At 42.7% G+C, this 25248-nt stretch overlaps 1 protein-coding gene across 1 annotated transcript in view; it reads right to left on the bottom strand.

Moving 5' to 3' along the window:
• Positions 1 to 3764: 3764 nt before the first annotated feature.
• Positions 3765 to 25248, bottom strand: part of PLB1 (phospholipase B1) — an 89614-nt gene continuing 68130 nt past the window's right edge. The window contains exons 45-58 of the mRNA XM_027801205.2: positions 24350 to 24410; positions 23590 to 23648; positions 21018 to 21076; positions 19779 to 19822; positions 18431 to 18530; positions 16974 to 17025; positions 15011 to 15091; positions 13880 to 13945; positions 13239 to 13333; positions 11973 to 12054; positions 10519 to 10623; positions 9388 to 9483; positions 5704 to 5778; positions 3765 to 5212 (exon numbers count right to left, since the gene is read on the bottom strand). Of these exons, the coding sequence (XP_027657006.2) occupies positions 4991 to 5212; positions 5704 to 5778; positions 9388 to 9483; positions 10519 to 10623; positions 11973 to 12054; positions 13239 to 13333; positions 13880 to 13945; positions 15011 to 15091; positions 16974 to 17025; positions 18431 to 18530; positions 19779 to 19822; positions 21018 to 21076; positions 23590 to 23648; positions 24350 to 24410 (1197 nt within the window). The 3' untranslated portion in view covers positions 3765 to 4990. The remainder of the gene's footprint in view (positions 5213 to 5703; positions 5779 to 9387; positions 9484 to 10518; positions 10624 to 11972; positions 12055 to 13238; positions 13334 to 13879; positions 13946 to 15010; positions 15092 to 16973; positions 17026 to 18430; positions 18531 to 19778; positions 19823 to 21017; positions 21077 to 23589; positions 23649 to 24349; positions 24411 to 25248) is intronic.

Raw genomic sequence — 25248 nt, 5'->3', positions numbered from 1 at the left:
CATTCAGAGGGTACCTGTGGGCAGCCTGGCAAGTGCAGGTGAATCCCTGGTGGGTGAAGAGCTGCTGAACTGGCCCGTTCCTGTGACTTTAGCCAGAGGTACTGACCGCAAAACCGAGTTGGTGCAAGAGCACAGAAAGTACTTTCTGCCTCATCCACCTACTGTGAAGCTGTTAGACATTATTTTTCTGAAATGCCCGAGGCCTGGCTGCCCTGCTGTTGTTAAGCTGAACCACTGCTGAGCAGCCCTGGCCGCTTTTCACTTTGGGGATTATCTCCTGTCACAGCCTAAGCCCATTGGGGCCCTCAGGTGGCGCTTCCAGCCACCTAAGCAACACAAATGGTAGCTAAAGGGTTTTCCTTTGTAGCTAGTTTTTAACTTTAAAAGGATTTTTTTTTTTTAAAATCCTTGATGGTTATGATACAGATACTGTAAAGGTATCAGGTCACTTTTCCTTCTTCACAGCCACAATAATTTTATGCCGGTGAGAAAGCCCTCTTAGATGTTTGGAAGCAGCTGGTTTCTCCAGCTGAAATAACTCACTCCAGGTCATCCCACAGATCAACAGCAGACATTCCTGACTGCCTCTCACTGGACCCTGTCCCTGCAGCACCACCGCTAGCCCAAAGGGACCACGAAGGGAGCAGAAGGGCTGGAGACTAGAAGCACCCAGCCACTGAAACATGTTCATGGAGCTCATGCTCCAACCGACAGAAGACACGAGCACGTTTGCATACCTGACTTCTACAAATCCTGCTGAAGGCCTGCAATTAGTTCAGTGGCCATACAGTTCAGGGAATTTCTCAGTATAAGTAACTTGATCTAGTTATGACTGCGTTATGAATGACAGTTACACAGGTCTCAGAAATGGAAAGATGTAAGAGAGCTTATTCCAGCTTCTAGCCAGTGAGTAGTTTCAGTCACCGCTTAAATAAGCTCTCCTGTGTTTCATTGGATTTATTTTCTAAAATTGCTCAAGCTCTGGGCTTTCTGTATTTTCCCTTAGGTGACCAATCTCTTCAGTGATCAAACACAGAACAATTTTTGCTTTGCACTAGGATGTTCACCAAAAGCAGCTCAAGTTAACAATCCCCTGCCCCACCCCCATCAGGTAAGCGTTGATAGTGCTGGGTTTCAAAATGGACAAGGAAAATCTATTCGACTCGAAAGGAATTTAATAGACGAAAGATGATGCAACGGTGTCCACAACAGCTAAGTGGCAGCAAGGAGAGTTGCTGACAATTAAATAGAAGATATTCAGCCAAGTATGTGCTAAGTTAAAATGCGCCAGCCTCTTTCCCTTCCTTCCACCACCTCCTTCTTTGGATACAGACTTTTGGTGCTACAAATGCTTCTCAGGTGACTGGATGAGCAAACTGTACTTGGGACAGAAAGAGTATTAACCCAGTAGTTCTCAAGAGCATCCCTCCATGTCATGCTCAGAGATCTATAATATCCAGAAAACTTGTCTCATTTAAGCAATTTGTGAACTAGTTTATGGATAGATTTCTGCCTCACTTTTCTGAAAATCCCAGATACCTTAGTTCTACAAAAAGAGTAAAAAGGGCAACCATTGCAAACCAGTGGTACTCCAATAGCAAATTCTTTAAGTACCTCAGGGAACATGAATCACACCAAGGCCTTTACAAAGGCTGGACCTTACAAAGCAAAACACTGGCACTGTACCATGATGAGAGGGAGGTCCATCAGTAGGAACACAGGAGGCCAGAACTTGAACTCAGCCACTGACAAAGCTGTAGGCAAATGGTTTACCAACGCTTGTCAGGCTCCATCACTTCCCTGTTTGAAGAACAGATTACTTCTCAAGACCAGGCAACACCGTAGGACTCCCAACACCCTTTCCAAACACCTGAGCCATGCAGCAAGGCCAGTAGCCACAAAGGTCCTTTGGACAGTGACTGCTCATGCAGGCTGAGCTGTAGCTCTTCTCCAGAAGAATTCATAAAGCCTGTTGTCCCACAATGTTAGGAAATCACCCCAGACAGAAGCAAAGTCCTGGGCTAAGGCGGGATCAGTTTCATGCATTTTTCCATACAGACTTGAAGTTCCTTCTAGGACTCTCTTCTTTTGTGCACCAGTAGGCAATCTAGGCAGTCCACGGATGGAAAATGCCATAAGGGCATTTGAAACCAAGGTTGTGTTATCACAAAAAAAAAAAGGGAAAACGGACGACTGACAGACAGGATGCACAGATTACTTTCTGAGTGAATGTGGCACTGAATGCAGCCAGACCAAGGTTCAGACCTACTGATTTGTCATTCACTCCAGCTTAACGTTACCTCTGCTTAATGAGCATGGAGGGAACGCTCAGCAGTAACATCTTCAAGGAAATAATTTTGCTTGTGGAGCAGCTGCAAACTACGTGACTCCTGGTGTTTTATTTTTTAAATGTTGGTGCAGTTCGTCACATACTTCAGTCTATACAAAAAAGATGCCAGATACACTGAATAAGCAGCCCACCAGTTCCTGCTCTAGCTCCTATGTACTCCTGCTGTAGTAGTGTATTAGAGCTACACCACAGCTACAGAAACCAGGGGAAAAGTCTTCTGTTGCAGAAGCAGCACAGAGTCAATATAATTTAAGCTGGATGGTTTCTCAGTTCCCAAAAGCATCAGTAAAGGCAGCATTCCTTACAGAGCTCAATGCCGCAGGGAACTGAGGATCTGCAGTCCAAAGCAGACTTACCTGGGCTCCTGCACAAGGTTTATTTCCACTTTAGAATCCTGCAGGATGGTGGAAGAGCTAAGAGCCATCTTTCCCCTCACTTCCCAACTGGCTGCACCTCTTATGTTTTGGCTTTCAAAAGCCCAGAACAAAACTCAGCTTTCTAAATGAGGAAAGGGCATGTCCAGTTATTCTAGCAGGGGGCACCAGCACGAAAGCCAGGGTACACTTATACCCATCTCTAGGCAGGACAAACCCCATGTGAGAAGCTGCAGAACTTTGCAGCTCAGACTCATGTTGCAGGACCCCACCCCACTGCCTGCGTGCACACATGACGTAGAAAGGTAAATCAGCACCGAACTACTGTTTCAGGTTTCCTTTGAAATACCTAGTACTGATGAAAGGTTCTGGAGAGAACTTTATTTTTCATTCCTTCCCAAGCCAAGAGCTGTACCAGCAGTGGCTATCCAAGCTCCCAAGAGGAAAGAGGACTCACAAGAATGACATTTAGGGATGAGAGGACAGCGTAGCCTTCATCTACTGAGATACTTGCTCAGGTTTCTCACTTGTGAAGCTTATATTTTTCAGTGTGTTTGAGGTGAAGGTGATGTAGAATGGACTGGAATACAGTAAATCTAGTCTACTGCATTGCAGGCTTGAGGCTGTGTTTGCTTCCATTTACTGAGCTAGATAAATATCAGTAGCTGGGATATCAGGTAGTTAGCAACCCACAGTGAAGGCAGGGACAGGAACACCAGCCTGTGCTGCACTGAAACAAGATGCAAGTGCTTCTGTTGTGCTTTCCAAATGATATCCCCACTTGGGGCTGCACATAGACCTCCCAGACACAAGTCTGTGGGTAAGATTTAGGCAAATTAAAGCCCTACCAATAGTAGCCCAACCTCTGAGAGCAGATCAAATGAGAGGTGGGTGGAGCTACAGCCCCTGAAACCTGATTATGCAACTTGTATTTTACCCATCTCTTTTTATCTTAGCAAGGACAATGACAGGATCGAAATGGAAAAAGGAGGAGTCAGAGTATCTTCTATGTGCATAATGATTAGCTTTAGGAACTACAGAACACTTTCTTCTCTGAAACATTTTAATTTTCTGCTCATTTGTGTTTCTGGAGTGCAAATGTAGTACACCTCAGAAAAAACCTACACCAGTGCAAACCACATTTTGGCTTCAATAAAATAAAAATGTGTAATGTAATGACATAGGAAACAAGAAAGGTATTGACAAACAAGATCATGTGGAACCTGTGAAGTATCTTCTGTACTAGTAGACTGCATGAATTGGCCTGCAAGTATAAAACGAGGAATGTCTAATTTCCAGGAAGGATCTCCTCTGAACTCCTGATCAGAATTAAAAAAAACAAAACAAAACAAAACCCAAACACAAAATCATTGCAAATTCTTCCTGAAGAACAGCCATGGAGACTGAAGCCTGGGAGACCTGAACACACCATGGTCCTCTCAGAAGGGTTAAGCTAGTCTAATCTGCTGATCAGTTACTTCATTTCTGTTTAGACCCCCTACTGCATGCTGGTGAAGAAATTCCTTCTTCACAGGCAGCGTCTTTCTGGAACCAGCTACCATACAGCAGTGGGGACAGGCAGCTCTTTAGCCCTGGACGAGAAGTGATGTGCATGGCCCAGCTCCCAGTCCAGTCCCAGACGGATGGACGGAGCCTGGAGGCCGAGGCAGTAGAGAGGGTGCAGTTATTCCAGCTGTGCTGCCCAGCACTGCACCAGGGATTCCACATGGATGGTCCAGGTTGCTCAGAAGCTGGCTTAAAGATGTTTCCATGGCATAGTACTTGCTTGTGTAGAACCACCTTAGCACCTTCAACATGATGGTCTTGCTGGAATTTAACATGTGAAATTGCAGTTTTTCTTTTTTATCTCACTTACCTTGCTATTGGGAAATACCAGGTCACTATCATGGACTTGTATCTAACATTTTATATACAGTTAAGAAAAAAGGGCAAGATGCACAATTAAGGTGCCAAGATACATGAACAAGTTTTCTCATTTTGTGCAAGCAATTGACATCCTGAGTAATACTCATGAAATGGAGAATTGCATCCCAGAATGGTAAAGCTTTAACACCTTGGACTTCATCCTCCTCTTGACTGATCTGCAGAAGCTAACTCCACAGAACATTTCTGATCAAGATTATTGGGCCCAAAAATCCTTGGCTAACCAAAAGCTTCATTCATATACAACAGTTTTTTTAATTCTGCTGCTCTGTGTCACACCAGAGAGAAGCCTCAGCAGAGAAAGATATTTGCTTCACTTGCTTTACAGAGTTGTTACTTTAATGTTCTTTTCTGTGCTGGTCCCATGTTGGCATCTCTTGGCTCTTCTTCGTGACACAACCCAGATGAGTAAAGAACCTGCCAGGACTCCTGCTACTGCAGCCATGATGACAGCCCAGTAGGGGACTGAAGGTTCGGTTTTCTCCAAGTCAAGATGTGAATTTCTGAATCCACTGTTTCTCAACGTGGAGAGAAAAGGTTTAGCCTACAAAGGGAGAGCAAAGGTTTTACTGACCACAGACCACTCAAGAGGCAGCGTTCAGACAATATGCCATCATCCCTTCCCAGACAGGAACTTTCAATCTCTAGACTATCAGGTGTTTCTGCCTTCTGTCTTAGCCCAAACTTTTTCCTACCCTATTGCCTGAAAGTTTCTAGAACAAAAAAAAGGAGCCATTTCAGAATCAGGAGTGATGGCATCATTTCCAAATTTGTTTGCTGCAGACAACCAAATGGTAACAGACAGCAATACGTTAAAACTGGTTTAAATGATAAGCTTTCCATTGCAGTAAGGATAATTTTTATTTTTTTTCCTTAAATCTTAAGTAGATTTTCCTTTGTATAACAAAACAGGAGTATATTTTACCTATTTAAAAGAGTATCTTTGTGAAGGCTTTGAAGAACTTTACCAATAAGAAGAAAGGAGAAAAATAAAAGTCATTAATGGAGAGTACGGACTTCTCGGCCTTTACTTACTGAGTTTGGACACTTGAGTTTTGATCTGTCATGGGTAAAGTTGTTGTAAGTCTGCTTTTCACCAACTGGCTCCAGCTGAAGAAGAGAAAAGCGACAGTAAACATAATGATGTTTTTTTTCCTCCTCAGACTCTTCTGACTTGGGTGGTTACAACTTCTTATCCAATATTTTGGTGCTTGCAGCAATGAAGAAATGTGGTAGAAACATCACAGGAAAGTTTCCAAACATTTTAACACTCATGAACTGAAGACACTGAGAATCCGATGTACTGCCTGCAGAAAAACTCCCTCGGGAAGCAGGGAACAGGAGAAGCCTTTCTCCTTTTGCGTTGAGTGGAGGAATAAGTAACTCTGAATACCACATACTTTAAATATTCTGCTAAAACAAAGTGGTTCACTATACGCGCAGTTCTCCCACGTACACATCTCAAATGACAGTATAAACTACAAAGAAAAAACCCCTCATGACAGATGTTAGTCGTGTTACTTAGCACGTTACTGAAAGGAAGATGCTTAGGTGTCACAGTGATGGAACTAACTTCAGAAATCATGTAGAGTTACAGAGACAGGATGAGATGCTGCCAACCTTTGCAATCTTCACTCAGACAAGAAATACCCTGGGAGTTTTAGCTGAGGCTAGGTTCACAAGATTGCAAGAAGTGAGTTAAGTAGGGCCTGTTATATCATCAGCTGAGTTGCAATAGCTGACTGTAGGCTTACCCTCAGTCCATTTCAAACTCAACATAAAATATGCCCAGGCTAATGGCATAGTGTTTGTGGTTGGCTAGGAGTGCACACACCACCAGTTACCATAGTTAAGCTAACGAGTAGAGGCTTGCTCAGTCATGTTAACTGAAGTGTTTACAACTGTGTATGGACATGCCTGAAGTAAGGACTTCAGGACTGGCCCACAGAGAACCGCAGAGCTGTCATCCAGCACTTCTGAGGATACAGCACAGAGGAGTGCTGTTGCTTCTGCTATTGTCCATACATGCGCTTGCTGTCCTCAAGTGATTACAGTGTCACCGTAGCATTCACTGTATGCTGGAGAGAAACAATACCACAACAAGCCTAACAAAACATGGAGGTGAAAAATTCTATTCATAAGATTCCCATACGGAAACACTGGGAATACTTTGTCTCTCTAGTTCAGTTTAAAAAAAATAAGAGGAGGAAGTAGAGACTGAAAAATAAAAAGAGAGAGATAAGCCACAGCAAAATATCACTGGGGAAGGGAAGAAAGCTAACAAGTGGAGACATGAGAAGCAAAGCAGAATGCCAAGTTTTGATGATTGTCATGAGGTCCTGCTGGACACATACAAGAGTCCTAATCACTTGTCTGCCTGCCAGCTGATGTTGTGAAGCCTGAATTTGGTAGTTTAGTTGCATCTTAAAGGGAACAGTTCAGATTCTGACGTGGTTATTTGTAAAATGTGTGGCTCATATCATGTAGCGTTCTGTCTGCAGTATGACTGGTTATCTGTAGATAATTGTAATACTTCCCGTGCCAGGGCATCTGGTAAGGAGTCTGGCACAGAGCCCAGACAAAGGATGATAAGGCGCAAAATTCTGTAGCCAGCCATGCTTACTTCGTTTCTATGCAATTTGTTCCTCAGGAGCATTAGCTTCTGAGCTTTAAAGATGACAGTATCCCCAAGTCCATGAGCATGCAGGACAACTTCTGGAAGAAACGCACAGCTCCTCTAGAGTGTGTAGCAAACATGGAGGCAGAATACAAGACAAACACACTGTCTGTGTGCTCTGCTCCTAGGCCAAAGGACTGATGAGGTGGATTTAGGACCAGTGGAGACCCCTTAAGACTACTGAGTCTTCTGACTTCAGAGAGTGGGAGCATGCTTTGCTTTGCATGAAGAAAAAAGGTAAAGAACATTATGGTGAGGGAGAGGCTCCTTAAGCAATCCCCATCTCTGCATACCCACGCAGTGGCCAGGCACAGTCTGGCCCTTTATGTGTACTGACAAGAATCCATGTCATTTGGCCATAAGCCTACAGCCTGCTGAGCTTTTCAGGGAACAGGGAAACAATGTGGCCTTACAACAAGCTTGCACAGCCTCACCGTACATGGGCTGCGAATGAAAAGGAGGGATGTGTTACAAGAACTAGATTTAAATAGTAAACAGTAAACTCTTCATTGGAAGAAGTGTGGATGTGGTGCTCAGGGACATGGTTTAGCGGGGGATTTGGCAGTGCTGGGTTAACAGTTGGACTTGATGATCTTAAAGGTCTTTTCCAATGTAAATGATTCTATGACACATCTCTATGGAAGTAAATGGCTGCGCCAAAAAATCAGTAAGAACCTGATCCCCGCCACCCCAGTAGAAAGCTTTGTGTCAATATCCTTACATGCGTAGGAAGTGAGTGACAGCCTGGACAGAATAAGACTGGTGGCATAGAAAAAGGACTGATGGTGATTCAGGAATGAGTAATGGCCAACAGAAACACCACGTGGCAATAGAAACCCAGTTTAAGGCTACCATATGTCCAGGTACTGTCTCCTTCTTGAAACCGGCAGCTGTGCTTAATTTGAATAGTTTTTTACATTTGCCTGGGGTTTCTGAGCCACCATTAGCTCTGTTTGAGCTATGGAGCACAATGAAGCCTGTCAGGCTGCTGTCATCTGGAGTCCCAGACAGGGAAGCCTGACAGAAAACAGGCAGATCTGCTGTGCATGCACAAATCAATTACTCAGAGCATGTGCATACACTGTATGTCTACTGCTTTCTGTAACCCTGATCCTAGCTCATATGCTATAGTGGGCAACTACACAGATTTCGGCTTGCATTTCCCAGTCCTTGTTTACAAATTCATTCTGGAATATCCTGTAAGTTTCTTATCTTGCTCAAAATTTTACTTAAGCAGAAAAGAAATTCCCCTCCATTTATTCTTGTTTCTTGTACAAATCAGGATACAGGAGTTCTGCTAGCATAATGTATTTGGGTACTGGTGTTTATAAGACAAGAGGAAGAAATGTTGCTGTGGCATGAAAATGCCAGTTTTCCAACATGAGAAACACCATGGTTCTGAAAGCAACTGTGACCCTGAAGTTATCAAGTCCAGCATGTGCCTCTTACACACTCTTCCAGCACTATTCAAAAGCTACCATTTCCCCCAAAATGACAGAAGGAATGTGACTGCAAACAGAGGCATCATAGGTGCGATTTCAGCCCCCCCATTAGTTTCAGTGACTACTAGAATTGCCTCAGATACTAGAGTGGGTGGTTCAACATGTCCACACTATTAATGGCAGCAAAAAATCAATCAGATGAATATTTTCCTAATAAATCTAATAGAATTCGCTGAAGAACGGCAAGCTTATTCAGCAGACATTTTCAGGAAACCTACAGGACTGGATGTTTAACTAGGCTGATTTTTTCCGTTAATATAAGTTATTCAGGAAAATAAGAAGGAGATTTTTCATTACATTAAGACTCTCAGGATTTCTCTTTTTGAATGAGCAAAGACTTACACCGTTTTATACAATATGATTGCTTTGGATTGTGTTCCTAAGCAATGCAGGCTGAGAAGGGTCTCAGAGTTGAGCAGCCCTCTCTTGTTAAGATATCAATTTTATTTCTTGCTTACTCTTTTGTTTCAGACACCTTTCTGATGATCTTTTGTAGGGACTGCTACTGCAGATGCATGGATCTAGGTTGTAGCCTCTTACCATATTGTTCCAGAGAGCCACAGCCATCTCAGCATAGCCTCTTGCACTGAAATGAAAGCAGTCTGCAGCAAAGAAACTCAGATCTGGCTTGCTGTTCTGCAATAAAAGCAAAAAAGTATTTCTCAGCACATTTCAAGCTTTGAGATCTGACATATCTAATAGTGTACTGTACTTGGCATACTCCACGATTTTGGTATCTTCCTAAAGGCAACATGCTCATATTTTGACACTGAAAATAAACTTATGTGCTCCTAACTGTGGGCTGATTACTGCATCTTGAGACCTTCTATGTAATGCAGGCTGCTCAGTTTCACACAGCAATTTTCATAACAAACCTAAACTTACCATTAACCAACAGTCACAGCTCTTACATGGACACTGCCATTGACCCACACTCCACCTTGTACAGAACCGATAGAAATCTGCTTATTCTTGCTTGTTAAATTTCCATAACTCAGACTTAAAACCTCTCAGGTGTTAAAATTTGTGCTGAATTTCTGCGGGCTTATCCACCTGTGGCAAATGTCTGTTTTAGGGAGAATTTGCCTCATCACTACCTGTATGGTGACTGTTCTTTGGACTTGAAAGCTGCCAGAACAAAATGGGGGTGATATGACAAAACAATCAGTATTATGCAAAACTGTGTGGTGTTGACCAGGATTCATCCTCAATATTTGTATCCTTAACTACACAGCATACGGAAGTGCTAAGGCTGGACAAAAGGAGGAGAATCAGTGTTTGGCTTCAAAGGCTGCTTCCTATTTCCAGGCTGAGATGAGCCAGGCATGCAAGAGCTGCTGGTCTCTGTGTGAAGGAAACCTGAACATATTCCATAATGTAGATCAGTACAAAATTGTGGTGAATGCCAGTCAAGCCCCCAACAAGGGAAGCACCACACAGTTTAGAGGAAGCCAGAGGGTGCTTAGGTTTAATGTGTGCACACTATGAATGTTTCCTAAAGCCATTTTGATTCCCAGGCAGCAGAGTCTTCTGTCACTCTTACTGCAGGTTCCACCCTGTGATGCTAGGCTGTGCAAAGAAAATAAAACAGTTCTTGTGGCATGGATCTTACTGACTTAGAGAAATCAAGATACTGGTCCTTGCATAATGGAAAAGGAAAACAGGACCCACTCTATCCAGAGGCAACAGGGTGTTTCGGAAAAATGGCTGCATGACAACTGCGAAGTCCTGACGCTTTTCGTACCGACCGCTGTTGATCAGCTGTAAGGTTTCAGCCTGTATGAATTTTAATGATTGGAAACAGAAAAGTTACTTACAAGTTCATCTAGCATTTGTCACCTATCAAAACCATGCATATTATACTTCTTTCAATGTAGGAAGCCATAAATTATTAGTATAAATCCAGCTGAATAATATAAAGCAGTCCAGACAATTGCTAAGAAAATAATCTGGCTCGTGAAGAGATTTTAATGAGGAAAATGCACAGAAGCAAGGATAATTTCAATGTAAAGTTGCTTAATTTAAAAAAGTAGTTCATACCTTACTGACAGAAATCCATGCTGCACAATTGCAATGAGATTAAAATTTACAGAGAATTAAAAAAAGGAAAAAGGTCACAATTTTTAGAAGTGACAAATGAGTTCAGAATGCCAACCTGAAGGCTGAGTTGTGCTTGATTTTTCAGAAAGGTGCGCTTGAAGTAAAATAAAACTTAAGCACTGAAGAATTACCTACCACTTTTGAAAACTATGGCCACAGACATTTGTACAGATAACAAAGACATCTCACTGTTACTTGCCAGTTTATGGGTAGAAACTCTAATGCTCCTGGTCATATCTCAGAACATTCCTAATCCCACTTCCTTACTTAAGGAAGATGTCCCCTCTAGGCGGTTTATATGAGTATTTTTCAAGACAGATTTTTTGAGCTTTGTCAGATTTGTTGGACAACATCCACTGCCAGAGCCAGAATGGAGGACAGGAGAACATAATGTGGTCTGATACAGTGATTCCTGTTTTTTTAGGAATAATGATGTAAAAACCTTCTGCTCCAATAGCTATTTATTGTGTTTGTTAATTTTGAGTGAATCTTATGCCCCAGGCTATGAAAAGTTATTCTCAGATAGCAAAGTGACCCATGGTAAGCTCTCTGTGTGCACACTCTCAGCCTATGGCAAAATAAAGGAGTATCAGGTTGGTTTAGATCATTTTTTCTGCTAAGAGTTGCCACTAAACAGCTGATGCAAGGTGATTTGTCACCCTTGCAGTGACATGTTAATTCATGTGAGCTATTAATTGGATTCATAACGAACGAAGACATGTCAACAAATATATCATCAGCCATCATCAATAACTCCTTTTCAGCCATTGAAACAGCAGCTAGAAACAGAATCAGTCTCTATATTCCCCCAGCTCAGAACAAAGGTCAAACCACAAGGCAGTGTGGAATGACTTGCGCTGCTGCTAACTGGGTAGCTGGGTAGGGCCTTAGTTAGACTGTAGCCAAGCGGTTTCCAGTCATCCCTCTCTGTCCTGCTGAGGATATGCATGAGAGGAAGGGCAGTGAGGGAAGAAATATAAAAAAGACACAAATGAAGATGCCCAGTTACAGAATCAAGGTATTACCTGAAAATCTCTGTTAACTCTCTTCATTTCTTGTAGCTCAGAAGAATTTTCTTCAGGGTTTAAGAAACATGGACAAACATCCCTTCAATGAAAGAAATACTAGGATTAAAGGCCATTCTGGAACAGCTTATGCAATTCTTCAGCAACATGTATCTGCTTCAAGAAGCTCAGGATAGGTGTTCAAAACTCACATGCAAAAGGAGAGCCACCTCATTGACTTAGAAATGGACAGATACTTCAGGAAAAAAAAAAATCTCTATGGACTTAGTTTTCAAAGTGAACACCTGTCAGAGCTGGTAAGAGCTGCAGGATCCACAACTCAAGTCACGCACAAAAGTGTTTAATATGCCACATACTAGCAGGAAATCACACATGTCAGAAGTAAAAAAAAAAACCCACATATATACAGGCTTACAGCAGATTTTCAGAAATCAGTGGGTTTAAAGGTAGAAAACACAAATTATTCCTATAGTCTGGCTCCTTTAGACCACTGTGTTTTATTCTGTTACCCACGTATCAAGAGGTAATAACTTGTGCTTCACTGAAATACATCCTCTAAAAATGTGCTTGGAATAAATATGAAGACATTGAGCAAGACAGTCAATTCATTATTTTCCCTTCTAGTTTGTTCCAGTAGTTAATCACTTCTATTATTAAAAATCTGTGCCCAACTTCATTTGAATTCATTAGGCATCAGCTTCCAACCACTGGTCTTTGTTATACCTTTCTTTGCTAGACTGAAGAGCCTTCTCATGTTCACGCTGACTCCTGTAAAGGCACTGCTGCTTTCTAAAACAAGTCCCTCAGCTTTCTTTGAGGTAGGATTTTGGTCTCCTCCATTAGGTGGGAATAGCAGTTCTGGTTGTACACTCTACTGTATGCAGCCCAGCCTGCACCATAGGTTCTTAGGTACATAGGTTGTATTCAGCACTGAATACAAGGAGAGGCGTCAGGGATGTCAGCCTGTGCTGCTGACCAGTGAGTGGCTGGGCAAAAAAGGCTTTGAAGTTCAGTAGTATGCTAATTATATGGTGACTTGGGCTGTGACATGATGCCTTAGACCTGAGAAGAAAAGTGACAACTCCGCTATCTATAGGCGCATGCCTTTTAGCTGAAGTATTGGGAGAAGTAATAGGAAGTTGATGGGAACTAGGCTGCAATGAAAGTAGCTTGAAAAGCTCATTGTGGATGTCCTACTGTAGAAACAACTTAAATTGATCCAAAAAAGTAGCAGTTTAAAGGCAAAGACTTATTTTGCTCACTTACTTCGCTGTCAAAGCACACCCCGAATAGCCTGCTGCGATCTGACGCAGTCCAGAAATCTCTAGTATCTCCACCACGTTGACAAAGACTCTTGGGAGCTGCAGGGATTATAATAATCAGACATACCAAATCACAGAACATGATACCACTACAAAGGGAGAAAGAAGTGCCGCCTGGAGGTCAGGGAGTCAGTGCAAACTGCACCGACTGCAACCAATAGCATGTACAAGGATGATGTATAGGGGAGAGGGAAGGACACATACAGTGGATGTCAGCCAAAAAAATCCCAGCAGCTAATACAAACTAGCTGAAACACTGCTTCACTCCCCAGGGCATTTCTGTGTTCTCTAGGGTAAATGAAACTCTGTACAGTTGATTTAGCCATGAAAATTGGCAGTAGGGTTGTGCTATGTTTGGACCACAGCAAAATTGCTGTGAAACGTACAGTTTCCCTGAAACTGCAGCCCACTTTCTCAGGGCATTATCTAACACAGTTGCAATGCAGTGCTGAGGAGCAGCCTGACTCCAAGTATTTGGAAGATGACCTTGTATGAAACACATAACCACTGACAATCTATCAGAGGTGAGAAAAACATCAGTGTGCTTGCCAGGAACATAGCTTGCTAGGTATCTTAAAAGCTTACCTTCTCATAGAAAATATCCAGAGTGTCCTGAAGGTGCTTTACATACTTTTGCACTGAATAGGTTTCCTGTGTAATTTGGGGGGGGGGGAGGGGGGGGGAGAGAAAAATAAAAAGCATCAGTCTTCTTTCAGGGACCAAGAAATGTAACTGTTTCTCCTGAAAAAAGAAGTCCCCAGACTCTCTAGTTCCAATGCAGTCCGTGAGAATATACACTCACTCGATGCTCCTTTTTGTCACATGTACACAGGCTATATAGTGCTTGTGTTTCTATGTCACGAATATATTCCCTTAATCTCTGTAGAAAATCCTGAGGTATATAATAGTTCTCGTCAGTCTTTGCCTGATGAGTAACCACATAAATCACAGGTTTGGATTTCACGTTGTCTTTTAAGGGACCCCGACCAGACCAGTTTGCCTTATGAACAGAGAGATACCTTTTTTTTTAAAACAGCCAATCTGAGCTAATTGACATGTAAGCAGTCAGGCAGTCAGGCCCCACAAAACCCGTAGGCAAAATGACTTTGTGACTGACATTACAGAGGTGTAGTGGGGCTGCGGGCAGCAGCAAGGGCTCCAGGAAAAAGAGCAAAACTGGGAGAACAGTCCCCAGCCATTTCAACCAGCTGGGGCCCAGACCCCCAGTCTGTGCCATGGGAACCTTTTCAGAGGGGATGACCACTGACAGCTAGATAAAAGACATTTTTTTGCACTGTAAACTGATGTTATTTCTTTTGGTGTCATCCTGAAGCAAGAATCGGGCATCCTTAGTAATTACTGCATGGAGATGCTTTCCTGAATAAAGCTTCATTTGTGTCCCCATAACAACCTGCCTGAGACACCACGCTTTCTTGACCACTTTGTCCCATTAAGCTGGAAGAGCTCTTTAGCTTATCCTTGGTGTTTTGCTCAATACGGGGCAGGCTGCTGGTTCTTAAATGAACTCCAGAGCTGCAGCGCTCGATATTAAAAGCTGTGCACTTGTTCCTGATACAATACAGATGAAAGGAACAGGACTTCTAAGCGCTTTTTAAACATAGAGAAACTTTGGATCACTGAGAGAAAGGTTTTATTTCCAGGGCTGGCCACCTGCCAAGTGCCTGGACGAGCATGCCTTATTCAAGAGATACAAACCTTGTCCAAGCAGTACTGGCATAAGTCGTTGCCTCCAACAAGGACAGTGATCAGCTTCCAGTCTTCCTTGAAGTTAATTTTCTAGTGGCACAAAATAAACAGATCGCAGTGTCCATTGCTTAGGCAGGCAGAGGTAACATTCACAAATGGGGCTAAATGGAGTGCAGACAGCACGGCAGAGCAGAGAAAGGTGGCATGCTGAGTTAAGCTGGCAAAAGAAAAGCATCTGTCCAGCGGGAAAACGCGAACCTTTTGCTAGTCTAGCTGCAATTCACCTTGGCTTTTGCAAGAAAATTCCCTTCAGCAGACAAGATCTGTCAGGATAGCCAAGCATGGCAATGTGTGGCAGCAAGCATCCCTAAATGAATGTTAGCTTCGGGACACAGATGGACAGGAGAGATTTGCCAGCCATGGCTGAACACGGCAGGCAGTGTGGGGATGAAACAGTGTGGGAGTGGATGCTGGAATGACTCATAGAGCTGTGGAACTGGAGCTGCTGGGGATCCCTGCCAGCTGGGCAAGTATTACCCCACAGCCAGGAGGGGCAAGGGGTGCCCCAGGGAACAGACAGCTGGATTAAAATAGAAGAGTCCAGGAGGCTGGTGACTCCACTGAACTCATATAAGGGCAGCTGCAGCATCCACGTCACCACAAGCTAACAATAGGAGCTGCTGAGAGCTGGATCTCAAAAAAACATTTTGTAACATTCAGTACAAAGAAAGGAATCAAAGGCAACTATTTTTAGTACGGTGCATTTACATAACAAACATCTGTGAAAGGATCCCACAAATAGAGGGAGGGCCTGGGAATCACCCACGGGTCTGAATTCTCCTCCTTAACCAACACTTTGCTCGGAAAGCCTTTCATGAAGAGACAAAGTGTGGCAGGGACTTCCCCCCCTCCCCTTTTTTAGAGATGCTTAAAAAACACTGAATAAAACAAAGCTCTAGAGCCACGTACTATTTTATTGAAGAGCCATGCCAGCTCCCTTCACTCTGCCAAGCAATCAGCAATGCAGAGTAACTGACAGTGAGGTGAGCATGCAGCATCCAGCAAGAGTGCTGGCATGGAGAGACACATGCTTTGACAAATCCTGCTTATTCAGTACCTACCCTCCTTTCCCATTCAGCCTGAGCCAAGGAGCGCCAGGCACTCCCATTCCCTTACAGGGTGCTCTCCCCAAACCAACAACTCGCACCCAGACAGTCATCCACTCAAATTCAGCCAACACTTGGATCAGGGCAGCCTTGGTTTTCTCCCAGATTTCCTCCCGTGACCCCAAACTGCAGTAGCAGCCACTGAAAAGTGAGTCACCCTTTTGGTACCCTTTGTAACTGTCAGCGGAGCTGGCACAGCAGGCTGGTCCACAATGCTAGGTCCCCTACTAATTTCCTAAAATCTTGTAGCATGACAGAGATTCACCCAACCCTGAAGTTTCTGACCGCTGATTAATCACTTGTCTCTTCAGAACCAGAGTTTCAGAGGGCCTAATCTCCTGGGAAGACTTCAGTTGTCCCCCTTTCCAACATTGCCATTTCCCAGAGCCAAGAGTGAACATTGTGATTCATGTTGGTCACCAGGTGCCTGCTCCAGTGATTTTACACTCAGTCTCTATGACCTCCACTTTGAATGCTGCTGCTCAACTAAGCAGTCCTGTGATCTCCGCAGAGCCTTCAGATCTCTCTCCTTCCTCACAACCGTCCTTACACCTCCTGGCTGCACTACACCCTACATTAGTCTCTGCCTTACGTGTTTGCACCTTGCCTGCATGGATTTGTATAGGTAAGTTATCATCTCCTAGAGGCTGATTCCTGGCATTTTCATCTTGGAAAGCACATCAGAGACAAGGACACTGACTTTTCTTCCATCAGTAAAGCACTCTTCACTACTCAAACATCCCATCAATTAGAGTCATCTCCCAGAGAACATGGGAGCACTGAGGGCTGGCCCAGGTTCTACTTACCGAGCTGCTTCTCATTAGCTCCACCAATTCACGTGCTTGGGCTGACATATTGCTATAGAGAGAGGACAGAAGCATTTTAGATGCGTGCTCTAAAAGCACATCATCTTCTTGATCTCCCATTCTTCATTTCAGGGACTCAGGATCAGAAGAAATCAATATAAGGAAAGTGATGCCTCAAAAGGATGAACAAACAGAAGGACCAAGACCAGCAGCAGTTGCACACGTGAATAATCTAATCTAAATGGGCTTCCGCTAGAGGAAGGCTGCCAAGTGGCAGGCAGCTGGGATGAATTTTTCCCATCTCAGAGTTGGCCTAAGTGCGTTTTGTTTGGAGAAAACCACTAATGCCCAGATGCACAGAGACATTTAGTTGCATAACTCCCTTCAAAAATCTAGTGGAGAATTTTGGTGCTTACACAGAAGCTGGGCACCTCACCAGCCTTCCTGATCTGACCTTAAATTCCTACATTTGTCTTATGGCTGGAAGCTATTGCTTACACTGCATAACTGCCAGGCTGGAGAGTCCTGGTCCAGCTCTGGGCAGGATGCAACATCCACAGGCTGAAGCACAAACCATGCTGAGACACCAGCTGAAAATTTGAGCTCCTGGTATAATAGAATAAGACTGTGCTTGAGCTAATAAGCCCTGCCTCTCTCCAGCACCTACACAAACATGCTTACATTATTTGGACTCCCAGAACCATATTGATGGCCCTAAGTCTTTGCTCAGGGCACCCATAAAGCAGTTAGTAGCTACACAGGCTTTGCTAGCTATCCTGAAACTCTCGCAGTAAAATTAATGACTGTTAAGTGTCACAGAAAGTCCTGGAAACAAATTCCACGAGTATCCACAGAGAAGGTACAGTGTATGCAATACAAACTCTTACACATTTTGGCTTTTAACAGACTAGTAGAATTTTTCTTCAGGAGGAAAAAGCAATAAATTCCAAGCTTTTTGTTCTGTTCCTTTTCTTTGCACTGCAAACATGGATAATTTTTAAAGCCAGTAGGGCAGCAGTGGGCTTCTACTTGTTAGCTTGAGGCATATTTCCCAGAAATCAAGAAATAAATTAGAGATACTCCTAAATTTTTTTCTCATTACAGATATGGCCTGACAGTGAATCAGGGATCTATGTATGGAAGACCAGACAGAAAAAGGTACTGTTAGAATTAGAAGCATAACTAAGACATTGGCTCAGAAATTCTGAGCAGAAGTCAAATAAAGGAAATTTATTTCTGTCTCTACTTTAGAAAAAGATACAAATAAATCCCCCAAATGCTAAATTTTAAAAAAAGGAATTAAAAACCAAATTAAGAACATCAGATCACAGAAACATGCTCAATACAAGTCAGGTCATCAGTATCAACTCAACCTTCACATGCACTTCAAAGACAACCCAACTGCCAGTCCATCAGTTCTCACTGCTTTGCCCTTTCTCAGTTGCAGTTGTGCTTACCGTGCTGTAGCACCTCTCTCCGCAATGTTGAATCCAGCTGTTTCCTTAGAGCTGCCAGTGGAGAAGCCGAAGAGGTTCGGATTGAATTTTTTCAAGATATCTTAAAAAGAAAAACCACAATGTTTAACCATCCACAGCACAAGTAGCAGCATTTCCTCCCACAGAAGCGCAAGCCAATTGAGTGGTGAGAAAATGGACTTGGGTTTTCCCCTCATTCACTGTGACCTTACAGAAGCTATAGACACAGCTGCTTTGGAGACTCCAGTTACTGTCACAGTTACTTCAGCACTGCAACTGTTTGTCTCCATGGCCTTGAAGAGTCAGGGCCTGGCAGCCCAGAAGATGCACAGGTCCCAGGCAACTCAGCAGTCTTGAATTTGAGTGTCAGAGTAATTGTGGTTACCTTCCTTCACGTACCAGGAGCAAGATGCTCCGAATATGGCCCTCTACCTCCCACTCCTCCAGCTACCCGTCAAGATAATATTTATTGCAGAGAAGTGAATTTTATTCAAATTTCTAGATTTTAACAAAACCCTCAGCAGGGAAGCATGATGTCTGAAAACCGTTACTGTTACAGTGTCTGTAGTGCTGTCTGAAACCTCTTTATAGGGTCTCATTTATAACACATAAATGAAATGTGCCTTCTATTTTTCTTTAAACACAGCAATGTGCGTGGCACAAGACAAAGCATATCAGATTTTGTTACCAACAGTGTCAGGTATTGTCAAACCGCTCCACGGCGTGGATCACATACAAATAGATGCACCATTGTGAACCAAGTCCCTTCCAATTTACGGCCACACTGACCACTTCATAGTTTCTATGGCAACTACAGGGACCGATTACACAGAACACGAGGACAAGAAATTTATAGTATTTTTAGATATTTTTTTTCAGTGCAAAGTAGCAACTTGAAATCATCAGAAGGAACCATAGCCTTGTCAACAACCCTAGCTAGACGGACCACTAATTGTTTCATAACCCTTCATTTGCCCACAGCCATCACAATCAGTCGCTGGAAAGCACAAAATGAAAAGAAGAGCAGGTCTGCCAGGAACTTCTGTCACCTTCAGCACATTTACTCCTGATCATTTCAGTCAAAAGGATGATACAATCACATGCAGATCTTGTGATGTGGAGGGGCTGAATCAACTTTACAGCTAGTCAGGTCAGTCTGGGATTCAGCTGTGATGCATGTGAACTGCTCATAGCCACAATAGATGGGCATCCCCCACTGTTCGCAAGGAAAGCATGACCATTTCCAGATGCTTCCTAGCATCCACTTAGACTACTTTCAGACTAATACTTGCCTTTTGCTTTTCTCACACTGATTTTCCAGGATACTCACTGGGTAAAGTAGTCTGGGTCTCCAGTGTCCCATCACCTCCAATACTACAAAGGGAAAGAATAAAATCACCAAGTAGGGTTAATCCTGCAACCATCTGTTTTACTGTCACCATATGTTGCTGTAGCAGCCCAAGAAGGGAGGAAAAAAAAAGAAAAAAGACTAACTTCAAACAAGACTAAGGAGATAAACCACAGAATTCAGGATAAGTACCGAAAGGAAATTTCACATTAAATCAAGCAGGGCATCAGCTAAGATAGAAGCTATGGCTGCAGACCGAGAATAGATCGTACTGGGAGATCTGATTTTTCTTGTGGACATGCTGAGATGCCTACCATAGAAAGGCATATTTCCTCAAAGCTGCTCCATGTGACCTTACTGAAGCTACATTTGTGTGCAGTTATGCATAGAAGAGACACTGCATTAAATGCTCATTAACCACCTATCTGCAATTCTGCAACACTGATTATGAAAAGTGCCTCTGTCTCTACCATTCAAAACTTGTCTGTGTGCATAGCCAATACATTCCTATACCACTTCTGGCAGCTCCTGAAGATATCTGTGCCTGCAGATACATAAAAGGGGGGAAGAAAGATTGAAGAAGAGAATGTATACATGTGCACACACTTATCAGCCATGCTTCTGTCCATATGAATCAGGCAGTTTCCTTCCACTCCAGCATGGACATGCTATTGAGATTCACACCCACTCTGACATGTGTAGTCTTTGTTCACTTTGCAATAGCAAAGATGTTTGGAACATCTTTACTGAATATGCTTGCAGTGCTCTCACCGTGTTCATGACAATATGCACTCACTCAGACTGTTTAGCATTAGACACTGCACTAGAGAATCACAGCAACAGCAATATTTTTAATAAACTCCAGAGAGACAAGCAAGAGGCTAAAAGAATTCACTCATATTAATAATCCAGTACTGTCAGACACACAGGACTATGCTTGTAGCAATCAGGTCTGGTTACGAAAAAAAAAAAGGGGGGTGGGGGAGAAAAAAAACAAAGCAAAGCAACCAAAACTCCACAAAAACAAACACCACCCCCTCCCCACCAATAATATATTCCCCTTCCAGTCATGATTCCTCCAATCCTTATGAAACAATACTCACTCTCAGCATCCTACCCCTGCATTCACATACTTCAATATCTAACTACATAGCCAGGTGACCCACACTTCTAACTGTGTCTGCGAACAAAGGTAGAGCAGAGAAAATTAAGCATTTTCACCTCCAGGAAAGTCCCCTCCAGTCTGTTTGTAGGTCAGTTGCTTTGGCTCCGACTGCAGTCTGGAAAGGATGGAAAGAATAATTTATAACATATGAGAAGAAAAAAAGTGCTACAAGTTTAGGTAAGACAGACACCGTGATTTGAAAGTGCTGCAACATCTTGGTAACTTTACTCTGCTTCCAGCCAAGCTTTTTCAGTATCCTAGTTTTAGCATAAATGGTCCATGTCCTTATTCACCACCACACACTGGCTTCTGGGCAGCCTTGCATCTCCTGTGCTTCAGATTCATGAGTTTCTCCTCATACACAAAAGCAGTTCATTTGGATAGCAGACCACAACGTCAGAGGAGATATAGACCAGCCAGACAGCATCAGACTGTAAGGTCAACAACATACGGCTTCAGGACTACTCTAATATGGTTTCAGCAACCCAATGGGACCCATATTAACATGAACAAACCCAGATTAGCATCAACAGCTTTGTATTTGTTTGGGGTTTTCTGATGGAAAGTGCTTCATCCTGGCATTTCCCAAAGAAAGCTGATTTTGAGAGACTTAATAATCCAGGAAAACAAAAACCCAAACACTGATGAAAAATTCCCAGCCAGTTTTAGCTGTAAATAAATCAGCAGAGGAGCTGCTTTTTAATCTGCCAAGAAAACAAATCTTTGGTGTAAAATCCACTTTTCTTCTGCTGGACCCAGTCTGCTAGTCTAACACACAGACCTGATGAGGCATAGGCAGGATTTTTTTGTCAATACAGATAAGCATGTTGGCATATCTACTGCTTTCACTGTGCATTGGTGCTAAGAAGTCAGACAGATGCATTCTAGCCAGTGACATGACTAAACTGCTCAATGTTTCATTAATCTCCAACCGCATCTATGCTGAGAACAGCCTTCCTGCAGCGTGAACTTTAATATCTAAATAAATGAAGCCATCAGAACAAAGATGTTTGTGATGAATTTGAGTAGCTCACAGGACTGGGAAGACCTCTAGCAAGGTCAGCACCCTGACTCGCATTCAGGACAGCAACTGTGAAAACAGGTTCTTTTGCAGCTTTATAGTTTCTTAGTGGTTTCATTTAAGTTTTGTATTCTTCAAAAATCCATGGTATCAATTCAGCCATAAACACTGACTGCACTCAGGGGTCTTGGGGGAAGTACCGGGAGGAAAATGAATGCCTTAGTGGCCCAAGATAGATCTTTGCTGCTGTGTTCCCTCTGTGCCAGGGATGGTTAGGCAGTACAAGGTGTGCACTGCTCACTGGCTGTACTGCACTTTGTGTGAGAAGGGGGTGCGTATGTATACACGTGTGGGAAACACTCTGTCATTTTTTCTGCCCCTCCCACAATAAATCTCTTACAAAAAAACCCAATCACACCCTGCTGTGGCAATGGCGCTTGGTAGGAACTGCATGGATAATGGCAGCATGAAAAACTGCCTTGCCCAGCTCTTGAGACAGGGACCTCAAGCGTCAGAGTCTAGCTCTTATGACTAGGGCTCACCGAGGTATTTCATGTACCAAAAGAATTTTAAAAAGAAGAAAAGAGATGTGTGCTAACGCACATATCTAGCACTAGATGTGAGGGAGGAAATCAAGCAATTAATTCTAAGAGTTATGGCAATGGATAGGAAGGAGACTTGCAGGGTCATTACTGAGGTCTTCTAATAAAAGCTCAAAGCTTAGTGACTGAGGGGAAGCCAGGATTACATCAGGTCAAGCAAAATCAGTTTCAGAGCTAATGAGGTAAAGACATGCACACCTGCCTGTAGATAAGCCTGATCATTTAAGGGCTTCAGTCCCTTCAACTCCCTCTGAACTCTACAGGAGCTGAAGCTGCTAGAATGAGCACCAGTTTAGCTCAGAGTTAAAATTCATGGGAACTGTTGACATGAATGTTTGCTTTCATCCCATGCCAGAACAATTCTGTAGTGCTGTGTAATTCTGGAACTTTTTCTCAGAAAACTTTGGTGCAGATCTGCAGTATTCCCTGCTATTTTTTTCTGGGGCCTTTGTTTTCTGTGCCTACTCTTTTCAGTTTGCATTTCTTGGTACACAAAATACATCAGAGTTTTTAACTAGAAGGTGCCTAAACCAGGAAGCAACATATGAAAGCAGAATTCTGAAATACAGAAGTATCAGAATTATCTCAGTTAGTGCTCAAAGCAGCACTTCGTTACGCAATCAATTATTTCCATAGGAATTTTCATCAAGATCTCCCATTGCATGAAAAATGCAAATTGCTTGCTGTTGTTTTTATGTCAGAGAAGGCTATTCCTATACAGCAGACATTTCCCTTTTCAGAATCACTTGAATAAACTGTGTGCAATAGAGAATGTGATCCCATTTCTGTTCTGGCCTGAATTATTCATTACTGGATTACACAATTGCCAGTGTCACTCATATCCCTTCAGGCTATTTCTTTGCAAAGGGGCACAGGTAGATGAGTTTCGCTTTGCCAAGCCAAAGCAATTTGCTTTCTATCTGATGATGCCTGACCCAATCACATCTAGGTAGAAATCAACAATTGCTCTTCTCATTCTAAACGTGGGAATGCAGCAGTACTCACAGTCAGGGAATCTCCCAGTGCTCCTATGACTTTGATGTTAGCAGGTTGTAACTCATGTACTAAAAAACAGTAGGAGGAAAAAGTAGGATTATTGACAACCAACACAAAATACTTCTTAACAGAATAAAGATGCAAGTCTTTCGTTCCAATCTGATGACATTTTTATAGACATTTTAGGGAGAATGAGCCTCAAGTTCCATGTGTCAGCTAGGCAAAAGGCATAACTTCTTGCCTTTGCTTTCAACAGTGTACTCAACCAACATGGAAATAAATGGAACTTAAAACAGCTTAGGAAAAAAATGAAATTAGATTAGATATGTTTAGGGATGCATACATTCAATCTCTTTTAATTGGTTTTCAGGTTTCGGTCACAGATCAATATTTCCTATAAGCACTTTCCCCCTAAGGCCTTCCAACTACACATAGTGTTCCTACTGCGCTGCTTATCGGAGTAGGCTCACCAGGTAGGTCAAACGTGCTGAGCCACTAACCTACCTAGGCAATTTTAATCTGCCATGTCGCTGTATAGAATATACATATATGACAAGTGTGATTGAGTTTATACACAGGGAGCACACCTGCTGTGATGCAGAACTTACTGTGTATGGCAAAACAGACTTTCTTCCTTTGCTGCTAAATATATCAGCTTTTATTGTTTGCTTTCCAGACAGGTTGTGCAATTTCAAGATCTCATTGTTTTCAAAACCAGAAAGGTGAAATCTTTCCTGTTTGTCGTTTTAGCTTACAAGTTCTTTCTCACCTGATGTTGGGACACGACTGGGTGGAACTTGTTCAGAACACAACAGGTCACTGCCCCAATTCTGAAATGGCAAGTTACAAAATTGGTCCATCTTGTGGTTAGAAGATAATACGGAATTCATATATGGTGTAATTGTACAGTGAAGGGCAAACCCAAGCTAAGACCTAGATCCTAGTCTGGTGCCCATATAACTCGACAGTCCTTCCCTCTTCTTTGTGGAATGTTGTCCAAACATTAACTACTTTTGGTGAATTTTTCTAGCTAAAGCATAAAACTTTTACAAAGGCAAAATATTTCATCTAGAAATACTATGACAAAGTTCCACAAGGAGAATTGTCTTTTTCCCCTCCTCTACAGCCTAGAGATTTTGTCCATGACCTAGAAGGTGGGCTCTCCAGGTCTGAAGTCCTGCTCTGTCTGAAGACAAATCAGATACAAAACCAAACAAAACAAAAATCAACAATTAAATCCTCTGCAAAATTATAATATTATATTAATGTATTACATTATATTATTATTTCCCCATGTACCTCACTAGGAACCTATTCTTTCCCTAGAAACTTTCAAAAAGGGCTTGCTTTCACTGAATATAAAATTTGAAAAAAAAAATTTAAAGCTTCAAAAGTTTCAGGGAAGAGGGCCATCACCCTTTAAAGAATTGGACTTTACTATACATTTGTAGGTGATAAAATAGCTATTATGTTTGTTCTACCAGCTGAGGAAATTGAGTCAACCGCACATGGCAGAGTATCTTGGTTCACCAGCAAAGACATTTGATGAATGTGCCACCCACGCTTTTTGTAATGAGCTACAGTATTAGCTAAGAAGGCAGTGAAGAAAAAATTGTAATTGTTGTAACGGACAGATCATTTGCAAGAGCAAAGACAGTTGTTTAGGCT

Source organism: Falco cherrug, chromosome 13, assembly GCF_023634085.1.
Source record: "Falco cherrug isolate bFalChe1 chromosome 13, bFalChe1.pri, whole genome shotgun sequence".
Classification (NCBI taxonomy): Eukaryota; Metazoa; Chordata; class Aves; order Falconiformes; family Falconidae; genus Falco; species Falco cherrug.
The sequence above is the reverse complement of the archived record's forward strand: the minus strand, read 5'-3'. Positions and strand labels throughout refer to the sequence as shown.